Raw genomic sequence first — 24,789 nt, forward strand, 5'->3', positions numbered from 1 at the left:
CCGCCGGGTGCTCCAGTTTCCTCCCACAGCCAAAGACTTGCAGGTTGATAGGTAAATTGGCCATTGTAAATTGCCCCTAGTGTAGGTAGGTGGTAGGAGAATGGTGGGGATGTGGTAGGGAATATGGGATTAATGTAGGATTAGTATAAATGGGTGGCTGTTGGTCGGCATAGACTCGGTGGGCCGAAGGGTCTGTTTCAGTGCTGTATCTATCTATGACTCTAATTTTTCTTTTCCTCACAAGTGGAAAGACGCTATGTCTACTCGACTAAAACCTTTCATAATTTTAAAGACCACCATTAGGTCATCACACAGCCTTAGGGTCATAGAGACATAGAGTCATGTACAGCACAGAAGGAGCCCACTTGGCCCATCGAGTCCAGGCAGGCTCTCCATGAAGCTATCGAGCCAGTCCCACTCCCCCGCTCAATCCCTGCAGCCCTGAAAGTTTATTTCTTTCAAGTGGCCATCCAATTTCCTTCTAAAGCCATTGATTGTCTCTGCTTCCACCACCCTTGTGGGCAGCGAGATCCAGGTCATTACTGCCCACTGCGTTAAAAAGTTCTTCCTCATATTCCTTCTGCATTTTTTGCCCAAAACCTTAAATCTGTATGCCCTAGTCCTTGTACCATTAGTTAATGGGAACAGTTTTTCCTTGTGTAACTTATCTAAGCCTGTCAAAGGTAGTAATCTCAGGACTACTACCAGTGCCACGTGCTAGCGAGAGCAGAAATAGCAGGATATATCAGATGAATATGTGGCTGGAGAAATGGTGTAGGGGGGAGGGATTTAGATTCCTGGGACATTGGGACCGGTTCTGGGGAAAGTGGGACCAGTACAAGCTGGATGGGTTGCACCTGGCATGACCAGGACCAATTTCCTCGGTGCGGGATGGGGGTGTTTGCTAGTGCTGTCGGGGAGGGTTTAAAATAGAATGGCAGGGGGATTGGAATCTGAGTAGGGAGACAGAGGAGGGGCAAACAAGGATAGAAATGAAAGACAGAAAGGTAAGAAGCAAAAGTGGAAGGAAGAGAAAACAAGGGTGAAAAACAAATGGGGCCATAGTGCAAAATAAAGCTGACTAACAATGTTAAAAAGACAAGTCTAAAGGCATTGTGTCTTAATGCGTGGAGCATTCGCAATAAGGTAGATGAATTAACAGCCCAAATAGATATAAACGGTTATGATATAGTTGCGAGTACAGAGACATGACTACAGGGTGACCAAGGATGGGAACTGAACATCCAGGGGTATTCAATATTTAGGAAGGACAGGCAAAAAGAGAAATGAGGTGGGGTAGCATTGTTAGTAAAAGAGGAAATCAGTGCAATAGTGAGGAAGGATATTGGCTTGGAAAATCATGATGTGAAATCTGTATGGGTGGAGCTAAGAAACACCAAGGTGCAGAAAACATTGGTGGGGGATTGTCTATAGGCCCCCAAACAGCAATGAAGATGTAAGGGCTGGTATTAAACAGGAAATTAGAGACGTATGCAATAAGGGTACAATTGTAATCATGGGCGAGTTTAATCTACATATAGATTAGTCAAACCAAATTAGCAATAATACAGTGGAGGAGGATTTCCTGGAGCGTGTATGTGACGGTTTTTTAGACCAATACGTTGAGGAACCAACTAGAGAACAGGCTATCCTAGACTGAGTATTGCACAATGAGAAAAGATTAATTAACAATCTTGTTGTGCGGGGCCCCTTGGAGAGGAGCGACCATAACATGATAGAATCCTTTATTAAGATGGAGAGCGAAGTAGTTCAATCCGAAACTAGGTCCTGAATCTAAATAAAGGAAACTACAAAGGTATGAGGTGGAAGTTGGCTATGGTAGATTGGGGAACTTTACTAAAAGGGTTGACGGTGCATAGGCAATGGATAATATTTAAAGAATATGTGCATGAGTTACAACAATTATTCATTCCTGTCTGGTGAAAAAATAAAACCGGAAAGGGGCTCAACCATGGCTTACAGAAGAAATTAGGGATAGTATTAGATCCAAAGAGGAGGCAGATAAAATTACCAGAAAAAGCAGCAAGTCTGAGGATTGGGAGCAGTTTAGAATTCAGCAAAGGAGGACAAAGAGGTTGATTCAGCTGGGGAAAATAGAGTATGAGAGTAAACTTGTGCAGTACATAAAAACTGACTGTAAAAGTTTCTATAAATATGTGAAGAGAAAAAGATTAGTGAAGACAAATGTAGGTCCCTTACAGTCAGAAACGGGGGAAATTATAATGGGGAACAAAGAATGGCAAAACAATTAAACACATAATTTGGTTCTGTCTTCTCTAAGGAGGACACAAATAACCTCCCAGAAATGTTAGGGAACCAAGGGTCTAATGAGAGGCAGGAACTGAAGAAAATCAGTATTAACAAAAAAAAATAGTGCTAGGGAAATTAATGGGGTTAAAGGCTGACAAATCCCCAGGGCCTGATAATCTACATCCCAGAGTACTAAAGAAAGTGGCCCTGGAAATAGTGGAATGTGAGCTGTGAGGAGGATGCAAAGAGGCTCCAATGTGATTTGGACAATTAGAATTAGAACATTACAGCGCAGTACAGGCCCTTCGGCCCTCGATGTTGCGCCGACCTGTGAAACCATCTGACCTACACTATTCCATTTTCATCCATATGTCTATCCAATGACCACTTAAATGCCCTTAAAGTTGGCGAGTCTACTACTGCTGCAGGCAGGGCGTTCCACGCCCCTACTACTCTCTGAGTAAAGAAACTACCTCTGACATCTGTCCTATATCTATCACCCCTCAACTTAAAGCTATGTCCCCTCGTGTTTGCCATCACCATCTGAGGAAAAAGACTCTCACTATCCACCCTATCTAACCCTCTGATTATCTTATATGTCTCTATTAAGTCACCTCTCCTCCTCCTTCTCTCCAACGAAAACAACCTCAAGTCCCTCAGCCTTTCCTCGTAAGACCTTCCCTCCATACCAGGCAACATCCTAGTAAATCTCCTCTGCACCCTTTCCAAAGCTTCCACATCCTTCCTATAATGCGGTGACCAGAACTGCACGCAATACTCCAGGTCCGGTCTCACCAGAGTTTTGTACAGCTGCAGCATGACCTCGTGACTCCGAATCTCGATCCCCCTACTAATAAAAGCTAACACACCATATGCCTTCTTAACAACCCTATTAACCTGGGTAGCAACCTTCAGGGATTTATGTACCTGGACACCAAGATCTCTCTGTTCATCTACACTACCAAGAATCTTCCCATTAGCCCAGTACTGTGCATTCCTGTTACTCCTTCCAAAGTGAATCACCTCGCACTTTTCCGCATTAAACTCCATTTGCCATCTCTCAGCCCAGCTCTGCAGCCTATCTATGTCCCTCTGTACCCTACAACATCCTTCGGCACTATCCACAACTCCACCGACCTTAGTGTCATCCGCAAATTTACTAACCCACCCTTCTACACCTTCTTCCAGGTCATTTATAAAAATGACAAACAGCAGTGGCCCCAAAACAGATCCTTGCGGTACACCACTAGTAACTAAACTCCAGGATGAACATTTGCCATCAACCACCACCCTCTGTCTTCTTTCAGCTAGCCAATTTCTGATCCAAAGCTCTAAATCACCTTCAACCCCATACTTCCGTATTTTCTGCAATAGCCTACCGTGGGGAACCTTATCAAACGCCTTACTGAAATCCATATACACCACATCCACTGCTTTACCCTCATCCACCTGTTTGGTCACCTTCTCGAAAAACTCAATAAAGTTTGTGAGGCACGACCTACCCGTCACAAAACCGTGCTGACTATCGCTAATGAACTTATTCTTTTCAAGATGATTATAAATCCTGTCTCTTATAACCTTTTCCAACATTTTACCCACAACCGAAGTAAGGTTCACAGGTCTATAATTACCAGGGCTGTCTCTACTCCCCTTCTTGAACAAGTTGGGTGAGTGGGCAAATGCATGGCAGATGCAGTATAACATGGATAAATGTGAGGTCATCCACTTTGGTTGTAAAAACAGAAAGGAATATTATCTGAATGGTGATAGATTGGGAAAGGGGGAGGTCCAACGAGACCTGGGTGTCCTTGTACATCAGTCGCTGAAAGCAAGCATTCAGGTGCAGCAAGCAGTTAGGAAGGCGAATGGTATGTTGGCCTACATTACAAGAGGATTTGAGTACAGGAGCAAGGATGTCTTGTTGCAGTTAAACAGGGCCTGCGTGAGACTACATCTGGAGTATTGTGTGCAGTTTTGGTCTCCTTACCTGAGGATGTTCTTGCCATGGAGAGTGCAAAGATGATTTACCCGGCTGATTCCCGGATGACAGGATTGATGTATGAGGAGAGATTGGGTCGACTAGGCCTATATTCACTAGAGTTTAGAAGAATGAGAGGGGATCTCCTAGAAACCTATGAAATTCTAACAGGACTAGACAGGCTAGATGCAGGGAGGATCCCGATGGCTGGGGCATCCAAGACCAGGGGTCACAGTCTCAGGATTTGGGGTATGCTATTTAGAACCGAGATGAGGAGAAATTTCTTCACTTGGAGGGTGGTGAACCTGTGGAATTCTCTAACATGGAAGGCAGTGGAGGCCAAGTCATTAAATATATTCAAGAAGGAGATAGATATATTTCTTAATGCCAAAGGGATCAAGGGATATGGGGATCTAATACTAACACTCTCACATTATGCACTCTGTTCCCCTTTTCTACTTTTTATATGCTGGTGCTCATCCCCCTGCAAATTGAGTTTAATCCGTCACCAGCCACACTAGTAAATCTCCCTGCAAGAACATTGGTCCCAGTCCTGTTGAAGTGCAACCTGTCTCTTTTGAATAGGTGCCTTTTGCCCCAAGAGGAAGACTCAACTCAAACTATTCATTCTTTCTCGACAAACCCTTGGTTTTGGTATCACCCTTGTAAATCTTTTTTGTATCCTTTCCAGTGCCCTTATATGCAACCGAATCATTTCTAGCCTGCGGAGATGTATGCTAAATCAGTAAATCTGTTGTCATAAAAGTTGACAGGCACATTGTTCCATGTGTCGGGTTTTTCCTAAATGCTGGTTGTTATCGGTAGGTGTGGTCACCTGGATCATTATGTCCATCATAAACTGAAAGGAGTTACATCCTGTTAATATGGTCTACGGTAGCTCAATTACTCACTGCCAAGATTATAGCTACATGGAACGTTAATGTGGCACACTCCTTCCTGGCAAATGGTCGCAATCTCGGCCACGCCTACCAGCCTTCAATTCACACTCACAGCAAACAGGTTCATCAAACAGATGCATTGCGCCGGAATTTGTGTTGAAGCTGCTGGTCCTGTAGTCGGGACTGGAAGCTAGTGTGGCTTACGTCAGGGCCAGGAGTGGTTCGCTGTATGTCATCCAACAGCGGCCGGCCAATTAAAGGCAATGAGGTGTGGAGGTCGACCAATTACTTGGTTGGTGGCGGTGGAGGGGTGTATTGGGGGAAGGCAGAGACAGCAAGTGCTGGCAACATTTTTAAACGGCTGCCGGACCTGAATTCAATGTTGTTGTCTGCAGTGATAGGATTTGCAGAGTGCTGAAAGGCTGCAGAGTAATGGTGGACAGCTGACCCCGTATGGCTCTTACAAACTGCCAGGAAAAGGCAGGAGATTCTCTTCCTTAAGGCTGGGAGGAGGACACCTGGGAGCCTGACCAAGCAAGCCTGGTTGCAGATTGCGGGGTCACACCAAAGACCTGGATTCAATGCTGCAAGTGGCTCAATTACCTCATCCGGGCGTCTATCAGAGGAGGAGGGTGCACTGGGTAGAATAGGGGTGTAGATGTGGGCAAAGGGTCAGGGATGCAGACAAACTGTCTGAGGCATGGCAAAATTACCTTGAAAGGAGGCAGTTTGTTATTTGAGACCCTCACGAGGTCCCTGGAAAGGGGCTGGATGCATTTGTCCTCGAGAAGATTTCATACAATCGCAGAGAGTGGGCCAAGACTGGCACGGGCTGCCGATTCTCCATGTCCTCAGCCCAATGGAGGGGAGGCCATGGAGCTGGCTGGACTGCAGGATGGAAAAAGCATTGCGGATGGAGAGATAGGGGCACCTTCCCAAGACAGTGAGTAAGGTCATCATGGAACAGAAGGGTGCATTTACAGCGATGGAGCCATGCTGCTAATCAGGCATCCAACGCCTCCAAAGATCTCCAACATAGGAGTGTGTACTATGTAGGGAGGGGAGGCTGTTGATCATTCAACATCTCTGTTCTCTTATGCAGGTCACATGGAACCTCCGACACTGTGGGAATGTCTGCCACCTCTGAGGGGGAGGGCGGAGCCTCAGAGGGTGCAGTGCCACCTCATACCCCTGAACTTTTCACAAGCGCAGATACTCTCACATTGTTGGGTGTACGCTCGCATTTAGTTTTGGGCACACAACCTGGTGAGCACAGCCCACAAGCGCCCACGCAGCTGGCAGAGGGAGTGATGGCCCAGACCTCTGACAGTTGGAGGACTGTGGGAGGCCAGGCTCAGGCTGAGCCCCAGGCTCATAACATGCCTCTGGTGTCGACAGCTTCACGGGAAATGCTGCAGCGAGAGGTCAAGCAACATCTAGAAGAGAAGCCAGAGGCTATGTTTGCACAGTGGGGGCGATGGAGGAGTGCTGCATTCTTTTTGACTGGTGCACGACTGGTGTCCTCCATTGAGAGATTGGTGGTTTTCCTGGGGAGCCACATCCAGCAAAGCACCTCAGTGTCTGCAGGATATTTGTCTTGACCATGAGCTCAAGGCAACAGTGTCAAGATGAGAGGCAGACAGGGAACCTGGAGTCACCACCAGTTCCTCTACCCTCTCAGGTCAGCAGGGAGGCACAAGTGTGCATTACAAGGGAGGAGGAGTGGCTGCCCACCGCTGCTGGGGGCTCCTATCAGGGTGCTCCCGGTATGGCCAGCATTTCCTCTGCCCCTCTGCCTGTGATGCCAGGGACTCCATCATCGCTTATGTCAGAGGATGCTACTGCTTCTGTGCAGGCGGCCCACAGTCACAACCACAATCAGTAAAGAATTTTCTTCCAACAAACAAGATCTCCTTCCTATTCCATATGGCCTCTGGCGCTTTGCATCAACCCTGCCTCTGTGAAGAGGCTCAAGGCATGGCATCATGCTGCAAGGGCTCCATCCAGTCTGGAGCCTTGCCAACGCAGTGCTACGCAATCAATGAGCGACTGTTCCTTAAAGGAACGAAAGCAACAATAGGGCTGCATAAAGTTAAGTCTTTATTGGCCTCTCCCGTGGGCCTCCCATTGCAACCAGCAGTGAGTTCCCGCCTCCATGTCACCTCCTTCAGCCAAGTGAAGCTCTGAAGCCCTGTGAAACCCGTGCGGCGTTAATAACATTTAAAACTATTAATACAATCGCTGTCAATAGGCCTTTTAAGTCCCTTAATTGCCTGTCCGCCGTGACAATATCTGATCTCCTCCCTACACGTTTGCTGTCATGGACAAAATTGGGATGTGATGATATGACTTTTGACCTCCTGTCCAACGTTTCCTGTTCCAAATTTTATGCACCGCCCACCCCCCGCCCCGCCTGACCTCAGTTCCTGTCCCTGAGGTCCGCACAAAATTCAACCCGTTGTTTCTAAGGGTGAATGAACTAGTAATCTAGAGGCCCAGGCTAATGTCCTGGGGACACAAGTTCAAATCCCACCACGGCAGCTGGTGGAATTTAAATTCAATTAATTAACAAATTCATTTAATAAATAAAAATCTGGAATTGAAAACTAGTCTCAGCAATGGTGCCATGAAACCACCAGATTATCGTAAAACTACATCTGCTTCACTAATGACCCTTAGGGAAGGAAATCTTCTGTCCTTACCTGGTTTGGCCTACATGTGACTCCAGACATACAGCAATGCAGTTGAATCTTAACTGCCCTCTGAAATGGCCTAGCAAGCCAATCAGTTGTCAAGGGCAATTAGGATGGGCAACAAATGCTGGCTTTGCTAGCAACACACACATCCCATGAAAGAATTAAAAAAAAGTTTTTCAATTTTCCTGTGGAAAGCACCAAGTGTCAAGATTCAGCATGCATCACAAAGCAAAGATTTACCCGGGATTAGTTTTTTCAAAGATTAAACTCAATTTATGGTGTTCATAATAACAAGATGGTTTGAAAGGCAAGGAAAGCTTAAAAAGCCATTCCGCAATGTGTGATGCATGCCACACCTGGACTTTTAATATCCTCTATACACCTCATATTCATGCAAAAGTAAGACACTAATAGGCAGCCTTGGACATATGGATTAACACCTTAAATTCAGCTGCAATTTTTCAAAATTCGCCAGATTCTGGAAAAGTTCCATCAGACTGGAAATTAGCAAATACAACCCCTCTATTCAAGAAGGGTGGGAAGCAGAAAACAGGTAGCTTTAGGCCAGTTAGCTTGACATCTGTCGTGGGGAAGGTGATAGAATTGATCATTAAGGAGGTTATGGCTGGGCGCTTAGCAAAACTCAAGGTAATCGGAAATAGCATAGTTTTGTGAGAGGGTTTAAACAATTTACTGGAGTTCTCTGAAGCAGTAACATGCGCTGTGGATAAAGGGGAGCCCGCTGACGTACTGTACTTGGATTTCCAGAAGGCATGAGACAAAGTGCCACATAAAAGGTTATTGCGCAAAGTAGGAACTCAGTGTAGGGGGTAACATATTAGCATGGATAGAAGATTGGCTGGCCGGCAGAAGACAGAGTATGCATAAATGGGTCCTTTTCTGAGCGGCAGGATGTGACGAATGGAGTCCCGCAGGGGTCTGCGCTGGGGCCTCAACTTTTAAAATTTATTTCAATGACTTAGATGAGGGGAGCGATGGCATGGTAGCTATATTTGCAGATAACACAAAGATAGGTAGGAAATTATGTTATGAAGAGAACATAAGGAGGTTGCAGATCGATATAGATAGGTTGAGTGAGAGGCAAAAATATGGCAGATGGAGTATAATGTGGGAAAATGTGAAGTTGTTCACTTTGGCAGAAAGAATGAAAAGGCAGAGTATTACTTAAACAGAGAATGACTGCAGAATTCCAGGGTGCAGAGGGATCTAGATGTTCTAGTCCATGAGCCACAAAAAGTTAGTAGGCAGCTACAGCAAGTAACAAAGGTGGCTAACGGAATGCTATCCTTTATTACAAGAGGAATTGAAAATAAAAGTAAGGATGTTATGCCTCTGTCATACAGGGCATTAGTGAGCCCACATCTCGAATACTGTGTGCAGTTTTGGTCTCTTTATTTAAGGAAGGATGTAAATGCATTGGTGGCAGTTCAGAGAAGGTTTACTAGATTGATATCTGGAATGAGTGGGTTGTCTTATCAGGAAAGGTTGGACAGACTGAGCTTGTTTTCACTGGAGTTTGGAAGAGTGAGGGGAGACTTCAATCAAGTATATAAAATCCTGAATGATCTTGACAAGGTGGATGTGGACAGGATGTTTCCTCTTCTGGGTGAGTCCAAAACTAGGGGGCACTGTTTTAAAATTAGGGGTCGTCCTTTTAGGACAGAGATGAGGAGACATTTTATCTGAGGGTTGTGCGTCTTTGGAACTCTGCCTCAGAATGTGGTGGAGGCGGGGTCATTGAATATTTTAAAGGCGGAGGTAGATAGATTCTTGTTAGGCAAGGGAATCAAAGGTTATCGGGAGTAGATGGGAGTGTGGAATTTGAAACACAAACAGATCAGCCATGATCTTATTGAATGGCGGAGCACGCTTGAGGGACCGAATGGCCTTCTTCTGCTCCTAATTCGTATGTTTGTATGCAACATTTAAGAAAGGCATAGTAAGAAAGCAAGGCCACAACTCAGACAGTAGAAACATATGAACAGATATGAAGGGTGGTATAGGGTTGACAATTCTGGCACGATGTACTCCTGATAATTTCATAACATGATCTCCCACCTCCAACCACCCACCTAGTCATATTTTTCCCTCATCTCCATTTTTTCTCTGAGGGTTGTGCGTCTTTGGAACACTCTGCCTCAGAATGTGGTGGAGGCGGGGTCATTGAATATTTTAAAGGTGGAGGTAGATAGATTCTTGTTAGGCAAGGGAATCAAAGGTTATCGGGAGGTTATCTTAAAGTTGGAGACTCTGCTTAATGCTTCACATTCTGAATTCAGTATTTTTAGCAGTAATCACTGCTACTTGCTGTAGTTCACTTGCAGATGAATGCACGACTGGAAACTAAAATATACATTACCTAGAGATTTAATGCCTTTTTCTATGAGAAAAACATTAGTTAGATAGTCCACGTTAATTTCCAACAAGACTCCAAGGTCAGATGTAAAATTCCAGTAGCCATTCTGCAAAAATAGAGAAAAAAATTATGATCAACCACAATGAAGATTACATTTATATAGCTGAGGAGAGAATGTGCAAGATGTTAAGAGTTGGAGGAATGCAGAGTTCTTAGAGCGTTGTAGGGCTGGAACAGGTTACGGAGAGGAGGAGATTTTATGGCGATTTTAAATTTGAGACATTTGTGGAGCGGCAGCCAATGTAGGTCAGTGACCACAGGGGTAATGAATAAATGGGACTTCATGCGGGTTAGGATATGGGCAGAGTTTTGCAAGAGCTCATGTTTATGGAAGGTGAAAGATGGGAAGCCTTCATGTAAAGCATTGTCGCTTCTAACGAAGTGGCACTTGCCCGTTGTCCTCCTGGAAGACAGCCCCACAGTTCTGGTACCATTGCCCCTATTCCTCAGATGATGCCAGTCTGGAGGTGGGACGAAGCAGGAGCACAGACAGGGGATGTTATGGAGATGGAAGTAGATGGTCGTTGTGAAGGAGAGGCTATGGGGTTGTAAGCTCAGCTCAGGGTCACATAACATACTGAGATTCTGAACATTCTGGTTCAGCATCAGAGAGTGGCTGTGGAAGGAGACGGAATCGGTGGTGACGGAATGGAATTTGTGACAGGAGCCAAAGACAATGGCTTTGGGCCTTCCCAGTGTTTGTTTGGAAGAAGACTGTTGGTAGTGGAAAGAAACCCAGGCCATCTTTGCATTTGAGGACGATCCTGGAGTAACGAGCAGCTTTGGCGAAGGAGAATGGGCCCTAAGGTACCTGACGTGGTCCAACCTTGTCTGGTGATGAATGTCCATGTGCAGATGCAGCAAGGGCTGGACAACGTCCAGGCTTGGGCTGATAAGTGGCAAGTAATGTTCGTGCCACATAAATGCAAGGCAATGAGCATCTCAGAGAAGAAATAATCGAACCATCGGCCCTTAATGTTTAATGGCATTGCCATTGCTGAATCCCCCTATACCAACATCCTGAGGGTTACCATTGACCAGAAACTGAATTGAACCTGCTACATAAACACCGTGGCTACAAGAGCAGGTCAGAGATTGGGAATCCTGTGGCGAGTTACTCACCTCCTTACTCCCCAATGCCTGTCCACCATCTACAAGGCACAAGTCAGGAGTGTGATGGAATACTCTCCACTTGCCTGGATGGGTGCAACTCCAACACTCAAGGAGCTTGACACCATCCAGGACAAAGCAGCCCGCTTGTTTGGCACCCCACCCACCACCTTCAACATTCACTCCCTCCACCACCGATGCACAGTGGCAGCAGTGTGTACCATCTACAAGATGCACTGCAGCAACTCCTACGACAGCACCTTCCAAACCCGCAACCTCTACCACCTAGAAGGACAAGGGCAGTAGATGCATGGGAACACCACCACCTGCAAGTTCCCTTCCAAGCCACACACCATCTTGACTTGGAACTACATCACTGTTTCTGGGTCAAAATCCTGGAACTCCCTTTCCAACAGCACAGTGGGCGTACCTGCACCCCCAAGGAATGCAGCGGTTCAAGAAGGCAGCTCAACACCACCTTCTCAAGGGCAATCAGGGTTAGGCATTAAATGTTGGCCTAGCCAGTGACGCCCAAATCCCATGAATGAATATAAAAAAAGACTAAATCAATTGTGGTCCATCTTTGTTGATGTCTGCGCCCCTTGAACATAAGGGAGCAAAAATGGGGGCTGTATCAGGGTGAATAGCCAGGGAGTAAGAGAACACTTGTTTGATTTAGGTCCACAGACATCAAAAACAGGATTGTGAGGGAGCAAATGGCAGATCAACAGCTGCAGAAATATCATGGCGAATGGAAGGCCAAAGACTAGATAGATAGGAGTTTGAAAGTGCCATTGTAACATGCAGGGTTTCGTTCCCCCAAGAAATGGTCACAGCAGGAAGTCAAAATTGGGATGGGAGTGATGAAGGATACAAGAAAGTAATCAGAAATGGCCTTGTCTGTGATTGAAACGAGAGAAACAGTGAGACTATATGAGACGGCAAGGTTGAAGGGGTAGCTGTGATAATGGGTAGGAGAACCTATTTAGTAAGTATCATTTTATCTAGGGAATTTTAGGATTATTTAGATTATTAAGATTTGTCCAGAAATGAATATTGTCAAAATTAGGCAGCAAATGATATCTATGATATTTCTTTGTGGAGATGGCAGCTCACTTAAAATGGACATGTTAGCATTTGCATTCAAATAATGTGTCAAAGCCTTTATCTAATAATCTCACCAGTAGAAATGTCTACATTCTTGTTTTTGGAACACACGAAAGGAATATCAGAAACTTTGTTTTATTTTGCATGGATTGTCTGTCAGCGACAGAGCCACAAACAATTCTCACTACTTCAGAGGTTCTATTAACCTCACATATTGTGAAGCTTGTGTGTACAATGATGAATTATTTAATTTACACTAAACTTACTGGTTACAATATGAGTAATATGTGAAGGACTGTTGGGTTGAACTGAATTACAAATATATAGTTTGTGACTGTTGTAGTTAGCATTATTCAGTACTGTTAACTTCATTGGTTAGGCAGTCTATAATCTACCAAAACTATCTATTCAGCATATAGTTTATCATAAGTTTATCACATGGAAGATAAGTAGTTTGTATGAAAGTCCTCAGAAATCATATTTTGTGATAAAGGGCCAGTGACACAATTGCTGTGATTCTGGGAAATTACACAGTTCCAGCACTATTAGATAGTTATTAATATTTTATACTACGTGACAATGAAGTACCTTCGTCCCAAGGATATTTCCTGATACATCAGCCATTAGAGCCATTTTATGTACTTTTTCCAGTTTGTCAACTCCCATGCATTAGCATTTCAAAGAGTAATTTCCTGGGGTATTTGAGGCAGTGGTACTAATACAGAAATGTAGCTTCCTCTCACTGAAACTGATAAATCTGGACACTTTTGTGAATTGGGTACTCCATTGATTCAGAGACAAAGCAACATTTTTCAGCTACAACTAGGTGAAGTCAGCTTTTGGCGTCACATTTACCTTACCTATTGAAACTCACAGGTCTGAATTTTATAATTGGTGACAGGGGTCCTGGTGACCCTGCCACAGCCCTCCATTGGATCCCTGGCTGAACTCAATGGCAGGCAGGCAGGCAATTAACTGCCTGGCGCCAGGGATGCCATCCCTTTAAAGAGCAAAATCCTGCCGCAAGAGCTGTCAGCTAGAGGGCCAGCAGTTCAGCAATCCCAGCAGCGCCACTGGCAGCAATAGTCACTGCTGTTACTGCAGGAGATCTGCAGCACCGAAGATGGAGGAGACCCTGGGACCAGGGTAAGTAGGTTGGAATTGCTGGGGTCAGTCAAGCAGGCCCCAGAAAGGAGGTGCAGGTGTGGGTCTTGCCAAATGGGGGGGGGGGGGGGGGGGAGGGACGGGGGCATCCACTGGCCACGGATTACCTCCAGAGGACGGGATACCACCACCCCACACCTGCTAGGAGGCCGACAGGTCTGACCTGGTGGAGTCTCCATGCAGTGATGGGCCCCTCCAATGTTGCCAGTGGAGGTGGGAAGTGGCCCTTAAGTGGCTTAATTGGCCTCCCAGAGGACTTCCCATCCACCACGGTGCCTACTGCAGACAAAAATGACATGAGGGCAGCACAATGTTGGCACGTCTCCTGATGCCACCCCATATCATTTTGTGTGCCCCCACCTCGCAGCCTGTCTCCAAGGACTGGGTAAAATCCAGTCCATAGAGTCATAGAAGGAGGCCATTTGTCCCATCAAGTCCATACCAGCTCGCTGTTGAGCAAATCAATCAGTCCCATTCCCCTGCTCTATCCCCATAGCCCTGCAAGTTTATTTCCTTCAAGTTCCCATCTAATTTCCTTTTGAAAACATTCATTGTCTCCGCTTTCACAACCCTTGTCAGCAGTGAGTTTCAGGTCAGTACCACTTGCTGCATAAAACAGTTCTTTTTCACATCCTCCGCACCTGTTGCCCAAAACTTGAAATCTGTGTCCGCTAGTCCATGTACCATCAGCTAATGGAACAGCTTTTCTTTGAATACCTTATCTAAACCGGTCATAATCTTGCACACCTCTATCAAATCTCTCCTCGATCTCTTTGCTCCAAGGAAAACAACACCAGCTTCTCCATCCTAACCTTGTAGCTAAAATCCCTCATCCCTGGAACCATTCAGATAAATCTCCTTTGCAACCTCTCTAAGAACCCTTACATCCTTCCTAAAGTATGACGACCAAAACTGGACACAATACTCTAGTTGTAACCTAACCAGAGCTTTATAAAGGTTCAGCATAACTTCCCTCTTTTGGACTAAATACCTCTATTTATGAAGCCCAAGATCCTGTATGCTTTGCTAACCACTCTCTCAATATGTCCTGCCACCTTCAAAGATCTATGCACATGAACTCCAGGTCCCTCTGTCCCTGTACACTCTTTAGAACTGTACTATTTAGTCTATATGGTCTCTCTCTATCCCTTCTGCCAAAATGCATCACCTCACACTTCTCTGTATTAAATTCCATTCAGCTAGCCTATCTATGGGCTGCTGCAGGTCAATTGGTATCATCCTCAGTGTCTGCCACACCTCCTATTTTGGTATCACAGCAAATTTTGAAATTTTACTCTGTATTCCAATATCCATGTCATTTATATATATATCAAAAAAGTAGTGGTCCTAGTACTGAACCTTGGGGAAACATCACAGTCTACCATCCTGCAGTCTGAAAAACAACCATTTTCCGCAACTCGCTGTTTAATGTCCTTAAACCATTTAAAAATAAATCCAAGCTAACAATGAGCCTCCTATTCCACGAGCCTCAATTCTGCTAACCAGCCTTTTGTCAAACGTTTTCTTCAAACCAAATTGACAACACCCATTGCTTTCCCTTCATCAACCTTCTCTCTTATTTCATCAAAAAATTAAATTAGTCAAGCACAATCTGCCTTTCACAAATCAGTGCTGACTCTCCCTAATTAACTCAAATCTCTCCAAGTGCCTGTTGATTTTTTTCCCGATTATTGTTTTAAAACCTGACCGACCCGTAGTTACTAGCAATGTCCTTACACCTTTCCTTGAATAAGAGTGTAACATTTGCTACTATCCCTCATATGTAAGGAAGATTGCAGGCCGTTCTGCTTTCGCCACTCCCACTTCCTTTAGCAACCTGGGATGCAAGCCACCTGGACAAGGCAACCTATCCACTCTCAGCACAGCCAGCCTTTCCAATACATCCTGCCTATCAATTTTCACCCCATCCATTACCTCTACCATCTCCACTTCTACCAATATTTTGTCAGTATCCTCTTCCTTAGTAAAACACTGATACAAAGTACTCATTAGGTATTCTAACCTTGCCCTGTGCCTCTAAGCATATATCTCCCTCTTTGTCCCTAACAGGCCCTACCCTGCCTCTTACTACCCACTTTCTATTTACATGCTGGTAGAAGATTCTTGGATTTCCATTCATGTTAACTGCCATTCTATTGTCATATTCTCTCTTTGCCAGTCTGATTTTCCTCTTCATTTCCCTTCTCAACTTATTGCTTTCAGCCTGGTTCTCACTTGAAGAATTCACCCGCGTCATACACGTGTCATTTCTGCTTCATCAAAATTCTCTATGTCCCTTGTCATCTAAGGAGCCCTTAGCTTTTGCCCTTGTTGGAATATACCTAGCCTGTACCTGAAACATCATCTACTTAAAGATCACTTATTGTTTTGTTACAGTTTTTGTCAGTCCATTTTACTCTGGCTAGATCCCCTCTCATCCCACTGAAGTTGGCCCTCTACCAATTTAGTTCTACTTTAGATTGTTCCTTGCTCTTCTCCATTGCTAATCTAAACCTTATAATATGATCACTCTTACTCAAGTGTTTCCCATAGGCACTTGGTCGGCTTGGCCCACCTCATTCCTCAGCACCAGATCCAGCAATGCCTCCTTCCTAGTTGGACCGAGCACATACTGGTCAAGGAAGTTCTCCTGAACACATTTCAGAAATTCCTCCCCCTCCTTTCCCTTTACTTTAACATTATCCCAATTGATATGTGAGTAATTGTAGCCCCCCACTATCACCATTCTATAGTTATTGCACATCTCTGTGATTTTCCTGCAGATTTGCTCCTCTATCTCTCTCTCACTATTTGGAGGCGTGTAGAATACTCCCCAGTAGCGTGATCATACTCTTCTGCTTCTAAACTCTTAACCAAATGGATTCTGTCCTTGCTCCCTCAAGGACATCCTCTCTTTCCAACACTTCCCTAATCAGTACTGCCATACCAGCAACCTTTTGCTGATGGAAGGTCATTGACCTGAAACATGAACTCTGTTTTTCTCTCCACAGATGCTGCCAGACCTGCTGCGTATTTCCAGCATTTTCTGTTTTATTATAAAAACTACTGTTACTACTGTGCTTAATTTTACACCCAGTCTGAACCAGCATAGTTGCAGGAAATTTGTGTGCACAATTCTTTAGCCTGGTGGTGAATCCATTCTAATAAGCTGAGATGCAATCAGGCGCAGGGATCAACAGACAGTTGTAAAAGAGCAAGGAACTTTGGGCTTAGCATAATTATGTGCGTAACACAGTTGCATCTGAATTTCCTTGATCTTTTATACAGTGTGTTTGCTTTATGCCCCAAATACCTTTTTTTGGGCACAAATACACAGGAAATTCCACCCCTAAATACTAAGACTGGAAGAGAGAGAGGATAGAAAAATGGGAAAAAAGGGGGCACTTGAGGAGGGAAGCAATGAAGAAAGGATGTCATTCAATAAACTTGACATGAAATATGTTAAAAGAATGACCTCATTTTGACACTTAAAGAGCATCGTCCAAGGTATTTCACAACTTTTGCTTCTTAGTACTTTCGCTCTATCTTCCTTTTTTCTCTGAAGAAATATAGATTTCTCTGGCCACCCTTTTCGTTCCTTGAAATGTTTTTTTCCCTTTTGGCTTCTTTTTATGTTATTACTTAATATTGCTTCTGGGTCTTTCTTCAGATTCTGAAAGCTGAAACAAATTTTCAGAATGTAAATCAGTTTTTATTCAGTTACCATAATAGATTTCATTAATAATTAAATGAATACTAAAAAATTATGATTATTAGTCAATTAACAGTACAATTTCAAAGGGGAAATCTGATGCAATGCAAAGTCATGTAACTTATGTAGCATCTTTTTAAAAATCTTGGTTGTTTGCACTCATCTCCAAGCCCAAATGCCAAAATGTTAGTAGATGCATTACTAAACACATGCAGAATTTTCTACCGACATCATCTCTGAAGTTGGCAGTAAGCTGTGTAAATATAAGCAAAGTCCAGTTGTACTATCTGAAGCAATACACATCCTAAAAATAGGGGGCTCGGACACACTGTTCAGCAGCATCAAATACATTGCTGTCAGAAGTGGATTCAACATTTATTTTTGGCTGGTGGTGGATTGGACAGCTGTAGTATCTTTGTATAAGCCAAAAAAAGTATTTTTGCTATTGTTGTTCTTCTCCAGCCACTAGTGAAAAGTAACAGTCACAGGGAAGAAGTTGCTTTCTCCAACTCAAAATAAATGTCTCTTGCACAGACATTAACTACTCGGGAGGATTCCCGTGCCACCACCACCACACCACACCCCACCCCACCTCCGCCACTCCTAATTTTCTACCCTTGATGAAGATGCTGACTTGTGCTGGGGATACTATTCTAAGAATGCTAGAAGCTGTTCAGTACCTTGCCCAAGTGACCATTCTTCATGCATGAATTAGCTAGTTGGTGTCAGCAGGCTAAGCAACTGTGGGGAGTAGTACAACTACGTAAAATTCCAACATCCACCCTTAATTTCCAGCAGGGGCCTGGTCAGCAATTAGGAGCTGGGATCTAGGCTGACCTTTCACTATCCTAGTCTGGTGCACCAAGGCCAACTGTAGCACCTAGATTCCCAATCTCGAGATCAGCTAACTCAGCACAGAGCAGGAATGGAATGTAATGTAATGTTTCCGGTCACTGTAGCTCAGCTAGACAGTACCTTTACAAACAGATCCATTGGGGAAAATATGGTGACCATTCATGTCACCACCATGTGACAAATAATGGACATATTTATAAAAAAAAACTTTCCAAGCCTGGTTTATATTAGCATGATCTTCTCCACAGTTACCTGACATTGATCAGCTCTGGAAGATACCTTCCAAAATGCTGTGTAGAACCATACATTAAGTATGCTAACATGAGAAATGTACTGCAGAGAGTGCAATTTGTTACTAATAAGGCAGTCATAGTGTATATTTATCAGGATCTATCAGTCAATTTAATATGATTTGAAAAGATTCCAATAATTTTCTGTTAATGTTATTATACGTAGGAGATGATATATACATTCAAAAGAAATAAACAAGATCAAGAAAATCATTTAATACAAATGATCTTTACCTGAACGGTTGGGAACCATGCAATGATGTTTTACATCTTTTCTCATTTTCTTTGAAATTCTGAGACTTCTCAAAGATGAATGAATCAGCAGTAATCGCACAGGTGTGTCCATCTAGAAACTGTGGCATTTGTTGGTGGACCATATTTTGATCCTGGAAAGCACTTAGAGGAGCAGGCATAAAACCGTTAAAACTTGCAGCCTGTGTCATCTGGAGCCTTGGAACAAAACCTTTTGATTTTCCAAGTGGAAAGGCTGTAGCCAAGAAAGGACGAGACTGTAAGGCTACTAGACTGTTAACAGGAAGTGCTGCAGGTCCTGAAGACCATGTGCTTCCAATAGCAGGGCCAATAGAAGAAGCAGAATGAAAACCAGAAGTTTCCAAATGTCTAACAGTGGGAGCTTTGGCCATTAAGGGATGTGAGCCAAGAATATCTGAACATCTATCAGGCAATTCTGTAGTTACTAAAACACCTGAACCTCCAGGAGGAGGATGTGCAGCCACTGAAGAACCTGAACCAAAATGTGATTTCTTTCGAATATCAGGAGCACCAGTTGCTGAAAACCCTGAACCAAAAATGGCTGAACTTCTAGGGATGCGAGCTACAGATGCTGAAAACTCTGAACCAAAGTGTGATTTCTTTCCAATATCAGGAGCACCAGTTGCTGAAAACCCTGAACCAAAAATGGCTGAACTTCTAGGGGGGGGCGGGGGAGCTGCAGTTGCTGAAAAAACTGAATCAAAAAGTGATTTCTCTTGAGTAGTAGGCGCACCAGTTGTTGAAAACGCTGAACCAAAATATGCTGAACTTCCAGGGGAAGGAGCTGCAGTTGCTGAAAACCCTGAACCAAAACCTGCTGAATTTCCAGGGATAGGCGGGGGAGGCGGGGGAGCTGCAGATGCTGAAAAAACTGAATCAAAAAGTGATTTCTCTTGAGTAGTCGGCGCACCAGTTGTTGAAAACGCTGAACCAAAATATGCTGAACTTCCAGTGGGGGGAGCTGCAGGTACTGAAAACCCTGAACCAAAACCTGCTGAATTTACAGGGGTGTGCGGGGGAGCTCCAGATGCTGAAAAGTTTGACCCAAGATGTGATTTCTCTTGAGTAATCGGCGCACCAGTTGCTGAAAACCCTGAAACAAAAATGGCTGAACTTCTAGGGGTGCGAGCTACAGATGCTGAAAACCCTGAACCAAAAAGTGTGGAACTTTCAAGGGTGGGAGCTAAAGCCAAATGCTCTAAAAAAGCTGCATCTGAAACTGAGTCTACTTCAACAGCAGAAGCTCCAACCAATGAAAATTGTGAACCTTCATCTGAGCTAGAATATTTTAAATATTGACCATCAGCTGCTTCTTCAGTGGCTGCTGTCTCTGAAGTACCTAATGCAGCTCGCTCAGGTCCAAATAATGGATCCAAGAGTAAATTCAGAGAAAGAAGGCTTTCAAGAGACTGTTCAGAAGAAGTAGATAATATATTCATGCTCAAGGAATATTCCATACAAGCTTGAGTTGAAGTTCTACTTGGTGTTTCATCATAATGAAGTTCATCATAGTCGTCACTGGTTTTTTTTGAAAAGCATTTCCGTTCTCCCAACAGTTTCTGTAAGTTAAACATAAGGCAGACAAATTACTAAAACAAATTTCTGTATATGTCATTAACAAGACTATGAAGTAGTACAGTGGTGTAGCACATTAATGAAACAACACGCTATGCTATACAGTGGCAGAATATGGATGTGTTCTTGATTCATTACCCTATATGGTCTGCTCCAGAAGAGTGCTGCACGGACAAACCCAAGAAGCACCTGCTCCTCCTGGCTCACATGCAAATGTGAAAAGATATAAAAAAATGGAATTTGCCTGACCCTTCTTTGGCTTGATTCTGCATGCATCTGCATTTAAATATTCACAAGGTCCCCGTCTGCCTGCGATGGGCAGCCTTGATGCTCCCAGAAACACAGGAATTAACAGAAATACTAACATTTATATAGTGCCTTTCACAACTTCTGGACGTCCCAAAGTGGGGGAGAAGGGGCTGGGGGAATGGGGTGGGAACGCTGCAGAAATGCAATAGGTAGTGCCAGGCTGCCATTTTAGCCCACCCTGTCCACACTTTTCCAGCCAGGGAGGCAGGGTTAAAATCAGGACGTAACTGTTTTGGTTCACAAATAATTGTGGCTTATTTCATAGAACAAATGAAGACTGACATGAGGTATAGCCAGAACACGAGTAAGTTTACTGCATCATTACATACTGTGCATGCTCAAGCATCGTATCACGTTAACATTATGTATGAATAGGTTACAATGCTTTCCCTTTCTAAAGGAAAGTACTGTTGGTATGCTTTCTTTTGATACATATTCAAAAGGATATGATTGTGTACAAAACAGATTCCGTATTCTTTGAGAATGTGCATCTTACACGTATCACGTTTGTAATCTTTATGAAATTGCATACCTGGCATAATTACAACTGGCTTTTTTTGTTCTTGAACTAAATCTACAAATAAAGTTTAGTAATTGGTTTACAAAGCCTCCTGATCTCCTAACGAATTTTGATGTAGTCAAGCTGTTTGGTGTTGGTTCAGTACTCAAAGAAGATCCCGTTTCTTTCTCAGAAACTGGTAGTCCAGACGCTGAAATCTGCACTGGTTCAAACTCCGGGATGAGCGTGTGATCAAGTGGATCGTGCTCATGTTTTGGCTCATCCTTTGCCAGGATCATGTGATCTACATGGACATTTCTCACTTTTCCATCAATTTCAACCAACTATCTTTTGGTTCCACGTACTACTACTACTACTACTACATTTCCCACATCCCACTAGTGTGACTTGTGACACGAACATGCGCATTTTACCTGAAACTGCATTTTCTTTTGTTTGCGGCATACTGACGTATTTGACTGTACTGTTTGTGTTCAACTTTAACAGCTAAGTTTGGTAGGACCAAACTCAAACATATCCTCAACCGTCTCTTCAGCAAATGCTCAGCAGGTATATACCCTGTAGTGGAGTGTGGGGTTGTGCTATATTTCAGCAGAAAATTAGCCAAATGCTATTTCATTCTGAAATCTGAACACTCATGCAGCACTTGTTTCTTGACTGCTTCTTTATCTATCTTAACGGATCTTTCAGCTGCTCTGTTTGATGCCGGATGGTAAGGAGGAGTGTTTGATACCATTTTATTTGATGAATTTTGGAATGGAGCAGAATGAAATTGAGGATTATTATCTGTGACAAGCTTCTACGGTAAACCATGACAAGTAAAAACAGACCATATGTCATCGATTGTTTGTTCAGTGTTGCTGCTTTGACCCACGTGCTTTATTTCAATCCACTTCGAATGATTATCAATGAGTACCAAGAGATTGTCATTTTCCTCTTAACAAAAGTCTGCATGAACTCTTTGAAATGGTTGAGACAGCCATGACCACAATTACAAAGTGGTTTTTGGAGGCTTACTTTTACAATTTTGGCAGATCGTATTTTTTATTCTTTCATGGGATGTGGGCGTCACTGGTAAGGCCAGCATTTGTTGCCTATCCCTAATTGCCCTTGAGAAGGTGGTGGTGAGCTGCCTTCTTGAACCACTGCAGTCCATCTGGTATAGGTACACCAACAGTGCTGTAAGGGAGGGCCTTCCAGGATTTTGATCCAGTGACAATGAAGGAATGGTGATTATTTCCAACTCAGGATGGTTTATGACTTGGAGGGGAACTTGCAGGTGGTGGTGTTCACATGCGTCTGCTGTCCTTATTCTTCTAAGTTCAAGAGGTCGCGGGTTTGGAAGGTGCTGTCGAAGGAGGCGTGGCGAGCTGCTGCAGTGTATGTTGTAGATGGTACACACTGCTGCCACTGTGCATCGATGGTGGAGGCAGTGAATTTTAAGGTGGTGGATGGGCTGCTTTGTCCTGGATGGTGTCGAGCTTCCGGAGTGTTGTTGGAACTCATCCAGGCAAGTGGACAGTATTCCATCACACTCCTGACTTGTTACTTGTAGATGGTGGACAGGCACTGGGGAGTCAGGAAGTGGGTTGCTGCCACAGAATTCCCAGCCTCTGACCTGCTCCTGTAGCCACAGTATTTATGTAGTTGCTCCAGTTCAGTTTCTGGTCAATGGTAACCCCCTGGATGTAGACAGTGAGGGATTCAGCGACGGTAATGCCGTTGAATGTCAAGGGAGATGGATGGATTCTCTCTTGTTGGAGATCATCATAGCCTGGCATTTGTGTGGCGGAAAAGTTACTAGCCACCTATCAGCCTAAGCCTGGATATTGACCAGGACTTGCTGCATATGGACACGGACTGCTTCAGTATCTGAGTCATTGCGAATGGTACGGCACATCATACAATCATCAGCGAACAACCCCACTTCTGATCTTATGATGGAGGAAAGGTCATTGATGAAGCAGTTGAAGATGGTTGGGCCAAGGATATTACCCTGAGAAACTCCTGCAGCAATGTCCTAGGGCTGAGATGATTGGCCTCCAACAACCACAACCATCATCCTTTGCGCTAGTTCCCCTTCCCCCCCACCCCGCCCCCCGATTCCCTTCGACATCACTTTGGCTAGGACTCCTTGATGCCATACTCGGTTAAATGCTGCCTTGATATCCAGGGCAATTACTCTCACCCCACCTCTTGAGTTCAGCTCTTTTGTCCATGTTTGGACTAAGGCTGTAATGAGGTCAGAAGCCGAGTGGCCCCGGCAGAACCAAACTGAGCATCAGAGTAGGTTATAGCTGTTTAAGTGGTGCTTAACAGCACTATCGATGACACTTTCCATCACTTTGCTGATGATCAAGAGTAGGCTGATGGGGTGGTAATTGGCTGGATTGGATTTGTCCTGCTTTTTGTGGATAGGACATAACTGGGCAATTTTCCACATTGTTGGGTAGATGCCAGTGTTGTAGCTATACTGGAACAGCTTGGCCATGGGTGCAGCTAGTTCTGCAGCACAAGTCTGCAGTACTACAATCAGGATGCTGTCAGGACACACAGTCATTGCAGCATCCAGTACCTTCAGCTATTTCTTGATATCAATTGAACTGAATCGGATTGACTGAAGACGGGCATCTGTGTTATAGGGTTATAGAGTTATACAGCACAGAAACAGGCCCTTTGGCCCATCTTGTCTGTGCTGGCCATCAAGCACCTATCTATTCTAATCCCATTTTCCAGCACTTGGCCTATAGCCTTGTATGCTATGGCGTTTCAAGTGCTCATCCAAATACTTCCTAAATGTTGAGGGTTCCTGCCTCTACCACCTCTTCAGACAGTGTGTTCCAGATTCCAACTACCCTCTGGGTGAAAAAACTTTTCCTCCAATCCCCTCTAAACCTCCTGCCCCTTACCGTAAATCTATGTCCCCTGGTTATTGACCTCTCCTCTACAGCAAAAAGTTTCTTCCTATCTATCCTATCTATGCCCCTCATAATTTTGTATACCTCAAACAGGTCCCCCTTCAGCCTTCGCTGTTCTAAGGAAACCAACCCTAGCCTATCCAGTCTCTCTTCATAGCTGAAATGCTCCATCCCAGGCAACATCCTGGTGAATCTCCTCTGCACCCTCTCCAGTGCAATCACATCCTTCCTGTAGTGTGGCAATCAGAACTGTACACAGTACTCCAGCTGTGGCCTAACTAGCGTTTTATACAGTTCCATCATAACCTCTCTGCTCTTATATTCTATGCCTCAGCTAATGAAAGCAAGTATCGCATATTGCCTTCCTAACCATTTTATCTACCTGTGCTGCTGCCTTCAGCGATCGATGGACAAGTACATCAAGATCCCTCTGACACTCTGTACTTCCTAGGGTCCTACCATCCATTGTATATTCTCTTGCCTTGTTAGTCCTCCCAAAATGTATCACCTCACACTTCTCAGGATTAAATTCCATTTGCCACTGCTCCGCCCATCTTACCAGCCCATTTATATCGTCCTGTAATCTAAGGCTGTCTTCCTCACTATTTATGACACCACCAATTTTCGTGTCATCTGCGAACTTACTGATCATACCTCCTATATTCACGTCTAAAT

At 44.2% G+C, this 24,789-nt stretch overlaps 1 protein-coding gene across 6 annotated transcripts in view; it reads right to left on the reverse strand.

The window, feature by feature from the left end:
• Window positions 1-24,789, reverse strand: part of parp4 (poly (ADP-ribose) polymerase family, member 4) — a 245,720-nt gene that overhangs the window by 5,678 nt on the left and 215,253 nt on the right. For all 6 annotated transcript variants that reach the window (XM_068033698.1, XM_068033696.1, XM_068033697.1 and 3 more), the window contains 3 exons: window positions 18,754-20,351; window positions 17,138-17,342; window positions 10,225-10,327 (listed from right to left, as the gene is read on the reverse strand). In XM_068033698.1, coding sequence (XP_067889799.1) covers window positions 10,225-10,327; window positions 17,138-17,342; window positions 18,754-20,351 — 1,906 coding nt within the window. The remainder of the gene's footprint in view (window positions 1-10,224; window positions 10,328-17,137; window positions 17,343-18,753; window positions 20,352-24,789) is intronic.

The sequence above is a fragment of the Heterodontus francisci genome, chromosome 6 (assembly GCF_036365525.1).
Source record: "Heterodontus francisci isolate sHetFra1 chromosome 6, sHetFra1.hap1, whole genome shotgun sequence".
In the NCBI taxonomy this organism is placed as follows: Eukaryota; Metazoa; Chordata; class Chondrichthyes; order Heterodontiformes; family Heterodontidae; genus Heterodontus; species Heterodontus francisci.